We start from the raw sequence: 12,525 nt of genomic DNA, 5'->3' as shown, positions 1-12,525 counted from the left end.
CAGCCCAAGGAGGTGATGTCCCCCACCGGCTCGGCCAGGGGGCGCTCTCGGGTGATGCCGTATGGGATGGACGCCTTCATGCTGGGCATCGGTATGCTGGGTAAGTTGGCATCGATCAGGACAGGAAGGATGTGGCGGCGCACATGAACCCAACGGTAACTGCTCCAGCATTAAAGGCCCAGCTTCCTCAAAGGTCACGCGGCGCCTCGCTGGGAGAAGGCTGACCACTGCAGCCGGCTGCTCGCTTCAGCTTATAACTCTCCCCCGCGCAGCTCATAAAAGCTGTGACCTCTGTGGCGCTTTAATACATGTGTTAACTTTACATATTAAAGCTTGAATACCACACTTGTGTACAGTTTAGAAAGTCACAGCGGGTACAGTAAGGGAGCGCAGTAACGTGGCTGAAATACACTTATATTTATGCAACCAAATAGCACCTTTTAATCCCTTCTTTTAGAAACTGTTTCCTCTGATTTGTAGCACCTGTAGTCTCGTTTTTGTGGACTGGAACTAAAGCCAGCATCCCTGTAACTTCACCAGCTGGGGTGGATCCTCACGCAGCTAAAGACAATATTTTCCAGTGGTTTTTCCAGTCGATCCTTGGGTTGTAAAATGAGTGAAATGGCCCTTTGAAAAAAAAGAAGGTCTCAAACCTCCATTACTGTGAACATTATCCTCTACAATACACCCTTTACCCTTGTACTGACAACCACGCTGGTGCTACCACCTGCTGTTCAATCTGAGAACTACTTTCTTCAGTTTCAGTTCTTTAATTATCCAGTGCATAGAAAGGATTTGGTGGCAAATTCTTTCTCTGAGGTGAGGATTTAAAAAAATGTTTACATTACTTTTGTTATCCTGTTGCGCTGATGCTGGGTAACATTATTGTTATTCCCCTGAATGTTCTCCTGAGGAAGGTTCTTCAGGTGTCAGCTTGCATTACAAAGAAATTCCCTGAGTAATGAGCACCGCTGAGAGTGTAAGTGAAGACAATGACAGAAATCCGCCCAGTCCCGTCCTTGCGAGGAAATCCAGATCACAGGTGTAGGATATCACACACCTGCATGTCACGGATTGTACAAAGCTTCACTGTTAGGGGGCAGCAAAACAGCACACACGCATGCATTCCTGTTTATCTATTTCGTGTTCAGTATTTCACCACATGTGTAATTGTCCTCACTCGGGATACATCCCATGTACGCCTCAGTTCGCATATTAACGCCAGTTTTCTCCCCACAGGTTATCCAGGCTTTCAGACTGCCACCTACACCAGTCGGAGCTATGCTGGCATCACTCCTGGATACACCTACCAGTTTCCTGGTAATCGCAATATACTTTATGCTCCTTGTACCCTAAGGACTATTCTTTTTAAAATCCTATTTCTGGGAATAAAGATACAGCCATCTTTAGTCGATGTGCATCCTTTGGAAGTGCCTGGTGCCCACTAAAACGACTCTTTCTAAGACTGTGGCTCAGGGTCATGTTTAATAAAACAAAGAATGGACACATCAGGTAAATAATCCGAACTGATTTGCACAGTTTGCTCCCAGCAGCCTTCTGCTGGAGGGAATTTCACACAAAGGTCCCAGTTTGTGTGAAATCGCACGTTCCACAGGATGTATTGAATAATGAGGTGGAGTGTTGTGTCAGTGAGTCAACTGAATGAAGTCAGTAGCTGGAGTAGTGTCACGTTGAACAGCCAGTAGACACACTGTCACAAATACAAACATGTTTCCATGGAAGCATATAAAACACAGTGAGTGGAAATGGCTGCTTGTAAATATCAGGGAGTGGAATTGCATCTGCTTTGCTTGAGTGTGTGTGTGCATGCATGCTAGCATGACATTGAACTTTAGTGATGTGGAAACGATTCCAGTAAAAGAAAATGTGACTCTTTCTTCTGAATGATTTGAAATGATCAGCCTGGACGACCAAACTGTAACTCTTGCTCTATTGTTTTGCTGTCTCAGCAGGATGACTGTGTGTCATTTAACTCCACTTCTTAGACTGTAAAACATCTTTCCGTCCTTTAAGAACATGCACCTGCCCTGTGCGTGTACTTCCTCTCACCTGTGATTTGCCCCTCCCCTTGGCTTCATGTGTGCGTGTATATGTGTGTGTTGTCCTTGCTGGCAGTGGTGGTGTGTGTCTCAACAGCACTCTGATGTTTCTGTTTTAGAGTTCCACTTAGAGAGGACTCCCCTTCTGACTTCACCCCACCCCCCTGAGCTCACAGGTCAGTCAGTCCCTCCTCTGGACTTTACAAGCAGCACGTTGTCAGTCTGCTACACACCCACAATAGCACCAACACATGATCACTCTTTGGTTTGCATGTTTGTGTTTGTCGGTCCTCCTTGGTTTCTAGCTGTAGGCTGATTGCTGACAGTAATGGGGGAAGGAGTAGGTGTTTGGTTTAAAGGGCTCCTCTGGTGACCTCAATGGACCCTGTTTTAAGTTAAATGATCCTAGAATCTGCAGTTCTTTATTGAAAGTTGTTAGCTTCCTTTTACATCTAACATTTGCTCTATCATATGTTTTAACTTAATCTTTTCTTCTCTGCCTTTTTAGCCATTCCGCTCACGGCATATGGACCAATGGCAGCTGCGGCAGCAGCGGCAGTAGTCAGAGGTACCAAATGACATTAAACACAACATCCATCATCTGGTCAAAAGACTATTCTCACCATCCTCAGCTGCACTTATCATCAATTTAAAAAAATATCAGCAATCAAATTATTATCAAGTTTTAGTCTAAACTGCAAGTGTCAGTGTGGGCATAAGTGGTGAATCACCTGATTGTTAATGCTAATCAATGAACCGTGCTGCTAGTGTGTCTAAAAATGAGATTTTTCTCATCCAGTGTGAGACAGAGAAATTACTTTCTCTCCCTGCAGGTTAGAAGATTTACATTTTAATCTGTGTTAAGTCCTCTTCATTAATCTAACCTCTGCTCGCTTAACCTTGGCACTAAAATGATAGTTTAGACAGGTTCATGTCTCGTTATTGTGACGTCATTATTTTTTACTTTCAGGCTCCACCCCGTCTCGTTCTGCTGGATTTTTAGGTACAAGCAGCCCAGGTCCGATGGCAGACCTTTATGGAACAGCCAGTCAGGAATCGGCCGTCAGCAGTTACCTCAGCGCTGCAAGCCCTGCACCAAGCACTGGATTCAGCCATAGTCTGGGGGTAAGTTACTGTTGCCAGTAATTATGTGTTCCAGTTTTTGATTTGAGTCGTGTCTGACCCTTAGTATCACTAAAGCTGTAACTTCTGTCTGTTACATCAAGTCTGTTGGTCCTCATTTAAAAAAAAATAAATAAAAAATCACATTTAAGCTAATTTCCCGGTGAAGGCAGGTAGCATCTGCAACGCTTACTTTAACACTGGTACATCACTGCATTATCCTACAGTTTGTCTTCTAATATTTTAATTATCATAATAATTTAGGCTGAGATATTATGTAAAAGGTCAATATCACACTCTTGTCTGTCCATTAAATACAGAAACTGTATATAGAAGATGGGCATAGCATCCGTGTCTAAAAACCGGTTCATCTGACTGATTTATCTGCGGGCCAGTATTGTTGGCCAATATTAGCTATTTGCTAATTTATCTGTATCTGCATTAATGGCTGATAAATGAGTTGTGTGGTTGCATAGTCTGGCCACCAGAGAGAAATGCAAATTTCCTTTATGTAATACGCATTTGGGACCCCACAAATACGACAACCAGCTGATCCAAGAAGAGTCGGGCAGGGCGCATAACAAATGCTAGGTTATTCTGTTTGGGTTTTGTGTATCCAAGAGGGAGAAAATGGTCTCTACATCCTGATATAAGTGACGCAGTGGTTAGCGGTTAGCACTGTTGCCACACAGCAAGAAATCTACAACAAAAATAACATCTTGATATCGGTCTTAAAAGTCCAATATTGGCCCCGCTCTACTGAAGTCAATGTGCAAGTGCCTTAAATCCACATTCCCAGTAAAAGCAAGCAGAGCATGACTCCTGTGTCACTTTAGTGTATATTTTGCTTTTGCTGTAAGTTAATTTAGTGAATTATGATCAGGGTCAGAAACGAGTGTAAAGCAGGCTCCACTCATTAACTAATGATTTGCGATTGACAACCTTTTACCCAAAGCTAAGTCTGTCATGGCTAAAAGGTTCATCTTGAGGCTTAAAAGTGGTACTAATGAGTGACATCATGGATGCTGCTTCCATCTTTTGTATACAGTCTATAAGGCTGTATATATCACCATGCTAGCTTAGCTTGAGACTGGAAACAGTACTTCTAAACAGCAATTCACATTAAAAATGTTTTTTTTTTTTTTTATACAAAAGTGTTTTTTAAACCGTTTTCATTGAAGCAATCAAAAATAGTTTAGACATGCTGGTTAGCGATGGTGGTTTCTGGTTTTAGTCTTTGTGCTAAGCTAACTGTGGGAATTGCTTCCTGTTGAATGGACAGATGCAGGAGTGGTATTAACTGATCTTATTTGCCACTGCAAGAATGCAAATAAGTGCTTTTCTTAAAATGTTGAGTGATTAAATGAACTTGTTGAGTGAACATCACAAGAATAAACATTAGAAGCAGATTCAGCAACTCTACAATTTGGTGTTTTAAAAAAATTAATCTGGCCCTCATTTAACAGCTTATTTTGGTGTGTGTACATTTCCAACTCCAGTTATTACCACCTTTAGCCCAAGATGGCAAAAGTAGTCAGCGTAGCTCTTAGGCTATATGAAATCATACTGACCTTGCATGCTTGCTCCCACAGGGCCCTTTGATTGCCACGGCCTTCACTAACGGCTATCACTGAGAGTGTGAGTCAGTCCTCCTGCTAGCTGTCATCCTTTAAGTGTAACACATACGAGTGCTTCGTGCTGCCTAACCTGTGAGTAATCCCGCCGGTTTGTGTGTCAGTGCAGAGCTGTAGACTGAGAGCTGGAAGGAGTTGAAGCTGCTTTGGAGCTGATCTGGCCTGTCTCTGTCCAGTCCACGTCTCCGGCTGGGGTGGCCTAACCTGTAGCCAACCTGCCCTGGTGTCAGCTACATCCAGTTGACTCTACTGACACCACACTAAACTCCACCACAATTTTATTTTTTTTGGGGGGGGGGGGCTTTAAAGGAAAAAAAAAAAAAAAACCTTCTCAAAAGGAGCAAAAACGTTTATCACTACATGTAATAGCAACACATTCAGATGCTGTATTTCTTTGTGTTTTTCCTCTGATATGTTTTTGTGATGGCTGTGTTATTTCATGATCTGTTTTGGCTGTGATTCATTGGTTTCTTTGACCTCTTTAATCTGATCTCTCTGAGATGGGAGGAGTTTAATCTCCAGGTGATGGCTGTTTGAAGGTCAGGAGATGTAAAATGTACTGGAAAGCTGTATATTTGTCACTAGTTCATACTGAATTTTAACATTGGGGATTAATACTTTTTCTCAAATGTGTCACAAAGTGTATATCTTGGTAGTTTTTTTTTTTTTTTTTAACAATGACTCGTTACTAATAATGGTCAGATGACAAAGGTCATTAGTCTCTGTTACGTAATAGGCCTTCATGAGGTGTACAATTTTGTAAAATTTTGTAAATACGGCTGGTTAGCGGGTGAGAGGGTTCTGCAAAATTTGCGTCAGGGAGGCGGGAGCGTTTTGGCGAAATGGTACGATCTCTTTTATCAATCTTGACTGATAGTTTCACATGAAGGTCGAGAACATTTCAGTTTGTCTGTCTGTTACTGTATTTCTCTCCAGGCGTTTATAAATGATGCGTCACGTGAGTCTTACGACATTGAGGAGCAGCGTCAGAGTTTTACTTGAGCGGGCGAGGGGCTGCGTACTGAGCAACACTTGCTACTGTTCGGAGACGAGGGGCGTGGAAGCACTCCTGTTGGGAGAGGAAAAACACGACTTCTTACTTGTTGTTTTAACTGTGATTTTTAAATACGTGATGATTGTGAGGGCAAATGAAGGACTGTTACGATGGAGCAGTCGTGCACAGTTTGCGTTCTGACTGATTTCCTCTGCAAGATGAGTTGATATTTGTGTGTCATTTGGTCTTATTCACATTGGTTTCCAATGTGCCAGGTTTTGTTTTGTTTTGTCTTTTTGTTGTTGTTTTTTTTTTTGGGGGGGGGGTACCTCTGCTGCAAATGTGAAATTTTAATCTGACCCTTTTTTTTAATTATTATTATTATTACATTAACATTGATATAAAAGTGTGGGTGGTTGAACCTTTTAGAAAGGTGGGGTCTTATTAACTCTTGTTTACCTGTCATACACACCCCACAGCCATCCATCGCTGCATATCCACTGGAGGTCACAGACTGTAGCAATGTGACTTATTTCTTTTGTTTTGTTTTTAGACCAAAACACTTATTTTCAGAGCTACTAGGATTTTGCACTGGCCGGACACGATAAAATAAAAAAGCACTCCCCATCTACAAAATACCAGGTTTTTAAACATTTTGGTACACTCGCTCTGTCTGCTGCGAACTACCATGGTATTTCAAACTCTGATGCTGATTTCACTGCATTATAACAATCTTGTCAACACTGTAACATTTTCTGATTTTCATTTTTCTCGTGTTTATTCCTTTGGAGGAAAGCAAAACTTTTTAACTTTTATTCCTAATAAATTATTTTAAAACATTCCACTTTTTTGTGTCCTGTTTGAGTTTTTCTTGATTTCCTACACAGACTTGCTTTTTTTCATTTAAAACTACTATTTCTAAGGAAAAAATCTTGTATTTATAGCTCCATTTATTGGCTTGATTTGGCACAAATACATGACAGCAGATGGCCTTTGCTGAGTAAAATTAGTGCGTCTTAACATTTGTCCAGAATTATCATTTGTAATAAACTTCAGTACAAAACGATAAGTAAAAATAAGCCTTTTATAAAATTACTCAATTTTTAAAAAAAACAAAAAAACCCCAATGTTATGTGTAATTCTAGTTTCTTTACTATGATATGCTCTAAAGGAGAACCAGCTTTACTCCACGTTGCTTTAAATTTGCACAAAATCCATAAAAACAGCATTGTGCAAAAGTCTTGAGCAACACATTTCTTTATATGTTATTAGGAATGTAAGAATTAGATGCAGTGATGTATTGAAATGTGCAAACATAAAAGGAGTTTGTAGGATCCCAACAAGCTTGAAAATGAATATTTGGTATGACTACCTTTATTCTTCAACACAGTCTAAACTATCTGAGGCAGATGTCTTCTAATTTCTTGAAGTAGTCTTCAGGAATAGTTGTCCAGGCTTCTTGGAGGACATTCAAAGCTCTTCTGCTGTTTGTTCTGTTCTCTGTCAAGACAATCCCACGCTGCTTCAATAATGTTGAGGTCCGGGCTCTGAGAAGGAGAATCCATCAGTGACAAGAATTTTATCCTCCACTTAACCACTTTCCGCTGAATTTTTTAAGGACACACTGCATACCATGCTGAGATATACCCAAGCTTTTTGGGAATCACCTTGTTGGTGAAAATACTATTTTATAACTCAAACTGTGTTGTATTTGGCATTTTTCGTAGACTTGACTAAAGAAATTATGTATTTTTTTAACCTGGCGTCTAGTAACAAAGAAGCTGTTCGTGTAGAAAGAACACTGGTTCATCCCTTGAGAAAGGTGCCTTTTCTGTGTTTGGACGATTGCTGGGTCAGTGGTAAGTGGGTTACAAAAGCATTCCTTCGACAATGGTCAGGTACAAGGACTAGACTGAAAAAGTAGCCAATGTCCAAATAAACCTTGAGAAATCCTGGGAAAAAGATCATCTTAAGAAGGTCTGGAAACAAAATGTAAAGAAATGAGGGTTGGCTCAAGGCTTTAGCACAGTGCTATTTTTATTATTGCTTTAAATGTGCATTTCATTGCCATCAATAATAATAAATTACAGGTAACACATTCCTATGAATGTAATAGGCTACTAGATAAATTAGTTGAAATATATATGTATTGTTTTAAGTCTGTTTTCCTTGTTGAGCTTTTTTATTTCATGCCTGTACACGATACATGAGCAGTAGGGGATGGAGCACAGAGGCATGCAGAGTTTTAATGTGTTTATTAAAAATTAATGTTTTATTTATGTATCCATTATGTGTTCCTTTTTTCATATACTCTCTCTCTGACCGCATTAACGTATACCATCTGGGTTCTGAGTATGGGGGTACATGAGGTTGGAGGAAAAAGGGTAGGGTGGACCTTTTTGTGTCATATTTTGCTCTGTCACCTTTGAGACTAAGCTGATGGTACCTTCTCTTCCTTTTTTCACTTCCTCCTTTTATATAGGCGATAATAAATAATTGATTACAAAAAAAATGCATGATTACAAGTCTGAAGTAAAACATTATAAATGTATCTGCTCAGGCTTCTTGCCTCTGTTCCTCTGCATCTCTCTCATAATCTCTGCTGGCTGATTTCTATCTTCCATCATCGCTGCTCCACTGCCTCCCCTCCCCTGCTTCCACCTCCAGCCTCCCAGTGTCTCCCAGTGTCTCAGTGCTGTTGTTTCGCCTCTCTGCTTTCTACTGTCTCGGCGGGTGTTGAAGCCAGTCATGAACACCAAGCCCTCGCTGGATGGGAGCTCTGACTTTGTGAAGAACGAGGAGGCTCGGGAGACTCCCCCTATGAGGAGCTACCTCTGGCTCACCATGTTCACCTGTTTCTGTCCTGCGTGGCCCATCAATATTGTGGCGCTGGTTTTCTCTGTCCTGGTAAGTTGCTCGAAGCTGGAAATGTGAGGTTTCTGAATCCTGTCTTTTTTTAGTTTAATGAATAGCTGTGGGTTAGAATGCATAATGTTTTTAAGAGGTATGCTGGCATTAAAAAAACAAAAACAAATAAACAAATAAATGTAAAAAAAATCAAAGCATATGTTATCCTGCATAAATGCATATTTTATAGGTAAAAGTACCACTGCTGGGAAAAACTACAGACCACGTGGGGTGATTGCAATAGTTATTAAATATGGAGCAAACATAAGTCAAGTGAGAAATTTGCATCTTTACTGTGTAAAGTTATTCCAACCCACTTAACGTTTCTGAGTGGCCTAACATTAACGCTTCTGCTGATGTTTGCTAAGATCAAATATACCTCCTGTTTCTTTCCAAGCATCCAACCACACCCTGGACTGCTTACAGTAATGCTCCATACAACGATGCTATCAGACCAGCATGTGGATAAAGCTCAGGAAAGAACATCCATTACCAGCCAGGGTGGCACAAAGTTGAACAAAGTTGAAGACTAGATAGCAAAGATGCATTTAGACTGATGTCAAGTCTTTGAGTTGTCAGATGAGACGGCGTGAGTGCCAACAGCAGCTGCTGCATTGCTGTAGCCGTGAGTAATAAGATGAGGCATGCAGGCTTAGCAACTTGTGGTTACCACTGCTTAGGACATTGGCTACAATACAAATATGAATTAGAGACAACATGAGAGGCAGGTGCAGATGTAACGCACAAATAATCATTTCCTAAATGTTCGGTGCAGATTCCCATGAAAGCCACGTGCTGTGTGTCACTATGAGGATTATTATTATTGGGAAAGTGGAACTAGTCTTTTCCTCACAGCACATTTGCCCACAAAACATTACACACACAGTGTGAGCATGTACGGTAATGTCCGTAATTGTCCCAAAGGCCCAGAAGAGCTATACCCACGAGGACTATGATGGCTCCAGACGGCTGGGTCGGAAAGCTCTCCACTTGGGGATTGCCTCGTTTGTCATCGGTGCTGTCATCATCACTGCGTACATCATTATACACTTTACCACGGTATGAATGCACCAGATATAAGAGGTGTATAAAAAAGAAAGAGCAAGACATTTCAGCAATCTGTTTTTTTTCCATTACAGCATGGGGTGTGACCTCTTGAGGGGAAAGAGGAGATGGAAGAGGCGAAAAGGTGGAACTGTTACGGCGAGATGAGCACCATGTGGTGGAAAGGAGCTCTGTTTGGCTTCTGTCATCAGCAGCTTTGGAGGTTTTTAAAAGATCTGGTGGACCTAATTTTAATGTACCGTACATCCTGGCTGAAGCTATTATGTAAATGATATTGCAATTGCATTTTCACAGGCTATGTGAATGTAAGGTAAAAGAGGAGCCTTTGCTGTACTACCAGTGAGCAGGGTTTTTTTTAACTAAAGGGCTAAATTATGAACCGCTATCAGATGACATCTGCTTGATAACATAAACAGAAAACATCTTGTTTGAAGAAGCCACTGATAATTCTTAACTTGTGTTTGCAATCTTACTGTACATGATGTGAGGTGACAAATACAACATTAAACGTTTTGTTCACAAAAAATGGCCAATTACACAAAATGGAAACGACACAATATTCATATTTCCTGTCATGCAGAATAAAAACGAGTTTAGAAGTGCTGATGGCAAAGCTTAAACCTATACCAAAATGTATATTTCAAACAGGGACTCAACTCATGTGATCTCCTTACAATCAATAGTATGATTATGATCTGGCGACAATATTGCCACACTATAGTAGGTTGATTTCACAATACTCAGTCCACTTTGCCTTTTGGCCTCATTTCACCTTCTTTGACACCTGCTGCAAGCTGTTGACTACGTGTATGAGTAGTTGTAATCTGAGAGGTTACATTAACGCTATTACAGGGCTAAAAATACAGCATGCAATTTTTACAGTTTAATCACTGTGCTAATTAAAAAGAAAAGAAAAGTCTAATCACCAGCTTATAGTAGTGAAACTGCTGGCACATTGCCGTGAACCCAGAAGTATCTTAATGAAGAGGTTTTCATTGTGATCCGTGTTAACCTCTGATTTTGGCATTTTCCATCATAAAACATGAGTGCCATGCTTCTCGGCTGATCGTAAACTCTGTACAGCACTGGAAGAAGGTCATCTCGACTTGGTTTTCCCTTTGAAGTCCCTTTTCCAAATCCATATAAATCCCCAAGAGAGAAAAGAAGGAACTACATCTCTGATTGTAAACCTTGGCTGGTGAAAATGAACCATAGCTAAAATCTTTTGAATGATTTTGATTTTTGTGCTTTGGACCAAGTTTCCAATGCTGCAACACTGGAAAGTAATCTGTTTGCACATGAAGCACTGAAATTTTATAGAGAATATCCCTGGAAATACAATAAGCTGCTGATTTTTTTTTCTCCAACACAGTCTAAAATAAAAATGACCACTGTGGAAATGCTAATGTTAATGCTTTTGTTTAAGATTTTCTTTTTGAATCTTAAAACTGTAACATTGTGACCCACTGAATTTTATTTCAAATAAAATGTCAGGATGTTAAAATGTATTATGCTACATTTGGATTCTTTTCAAAACATCTATCAAATATTCATTTTTTGGAATTGCATTAAAAACAGGACATCATATTGCTTCAGGGAACAAACTGATACACGTTGAAATGCATGCTGTCAATTGTATTTACATGTACAGTAGTTCTCTCTCTGCTAATCCAGACAGAAAAAAAGAGATGAATTTTATTAAAAACTGATGACCCTGTGTTGTTGTTTTTATTTTGAGTGCATACAGTAACACCCGGATATATGGATTACATGAAACTGGAGAGGTGTGAGAATGTCTCAGAGGAATCAGATGTGAGTGCTGAGCTGCAGAAACCTATGGATCTGTGATCGTAACACAGAAAAGCTGGCAGTACGTCAGTAAAGAACAGGCGATAATTCTTTTGTTTAGCAGGGATAATGCACATTAATTAACATGAGCACTTAGATCCATCATTTAAAAATTCGATATTTAACCATATAAATAATTTTAATCTCCACTTCCTGGCAGGATGTTAGCAGTTATAAACATGCAAATTAACAAAATTTGACTCTATTTACAATTTTTTTCCTGTATAACTAAATCCAGAATTAAATTTTAAATCCTTTTCGCCACATATAAGGTATTGAATCATTAGAACCCATCTTTACTGTATCGCTCCAAAAGAACAATTTGCCCCAAGACTGTGGGCTTACCTGTGGCTCCTATGGGTATTTAAAAGTAGACTGGGAGGCAGAGCCTTCAGTTTCCAGCCTCCTGGTCTGTGGAATCAGCTCCCACTTTGGATTCAGGAGACAAACACCCTCTCTACTTTTAAGATTGGCTTAAAACTTTCCTTTTTGATAAAGTTTAGAGTTAGGGCTGGATCAGGTGACTCTGAACCCTCTCAGTTACGTTGCAATTGCCCAAGGCTGCTGGTACATCCCATGATGTACTGAGTATTTAATCTTCACTCACCTCTTTTCAAGCTCTGTGTCTCCGCAATTAATCAATATTGATTATTAATCTCTCCCACAGTGTGTTTTTTGTCCTGTTTCCGTCCCGTTCGCCTCAACCGCCATGGCAGATCTCTGCCCCTCCCTGCTGGAGGTTTCTTCCTGATTAAAGCGTTTTTTTCTCCCCACTGTCACCAAGTGTTTGCTAATAGAGGGTTTTTTTTTATGGTTTTGGTTCTCTTTCATAGCATTCGTTTCGTGTCTCACTATGGGAACGCCTCCTGCGTGACCTCATCAGAAGCTCAAATAC

The 12,525-nt window shown here is 40.3% G+C and overlaps 2 protein-coding genes across 4 annotated transcripts in view; both read left to right on the top strand.

The window, feature by feature from the left end:
- The window catches only part of msi1b (musashi RNA binding protein 1b), a 17,228-nt gene extending 12,094 nt beyond the window's left edge, over positions 1 to 5,134 (top strand). The window contains exons 10-16 of one of the 3 annotated variants that reach the window (XM_013910969.1): positions 13 to 100; positions 1,240 to 1,320; positions 2,180 to 2,236; positions 2,569 to 2,628; positions 3,031 to 3,185; positions 4,775 to 4,820; positions 4,921 to 5,134. In XM_013910969.1, coding sequence (XP_013766423.1) covers positions 13 to 100; positions 1,240 to 1,320; positions 2,180 to 2,236; positions 2,569 to 2,628; positions 3,031 to 3,185; positions 4,775 to 4,816 — 483 coding nt within the window. In that variant the 3' untranslated portion in view covers positions 4,817 to 4,820; positions 4,921 to 5,134. The remainder of the gene's footprint in view (positions 1 to 12; positions 101 to 1,239; positions 1,321 to 2,179; positions 2,237 to 2,568; positions 2,629 to 3,030; positions 3,186 to 4,774; positions 4,821 to 4,920) is intronic. The other 2 variants (XM_005733542.2, XM_005733543.2) reach the window with 2 other exon arrangements.
- Positions 5,135 to 8,479: 3,345 nt separating this feature from the next.
- Positions 8,480 to 11,493, top strand: LOC102209563 (transmembrane protein 233-like). Its single transcript, XM_005733541.1, has 3 exons — positions 8,480 to 8,717; positions 9,642 to 9,776; positions 9,857 to 11,493. The coding sequence occupies exons 1-3, from the start codon at positions 8,559 to 8,561 to the stop codon at positions 9,866 to 9,868; spliced, it is 306 nt and encodes a 101-aa protein (XP_005733598.1). The 5' UTR covers positions 8,480 to 8,558; the 3' UTR covers positions 9,869 to 11,493.
- Positions 11,494 to 12,525: the final 1,032 nt, after the last annotated feature.

Source organism: Pundamilia nyererei, unplaced genomic scaffold (assembly GCF_000239375.1).
Source record: "Pundamilia nyererei isolate P.nyererei 1_Seehausen unplaced genomic scaffold, PunNye1.0 scaffold00053, whole genome shotgun sequence".
NCBI classification, from domain to species: Eukaryota; Metazoa; Chordata; class Actinopteri; order Cichliformes; family Cichlidae; genus Pundamilia; species Pundamilia nyererei.
Note: the sequence above shows the minus strand (reverse complement) of the source record. Positions and strands in the feature narration are given on the sequence as shown.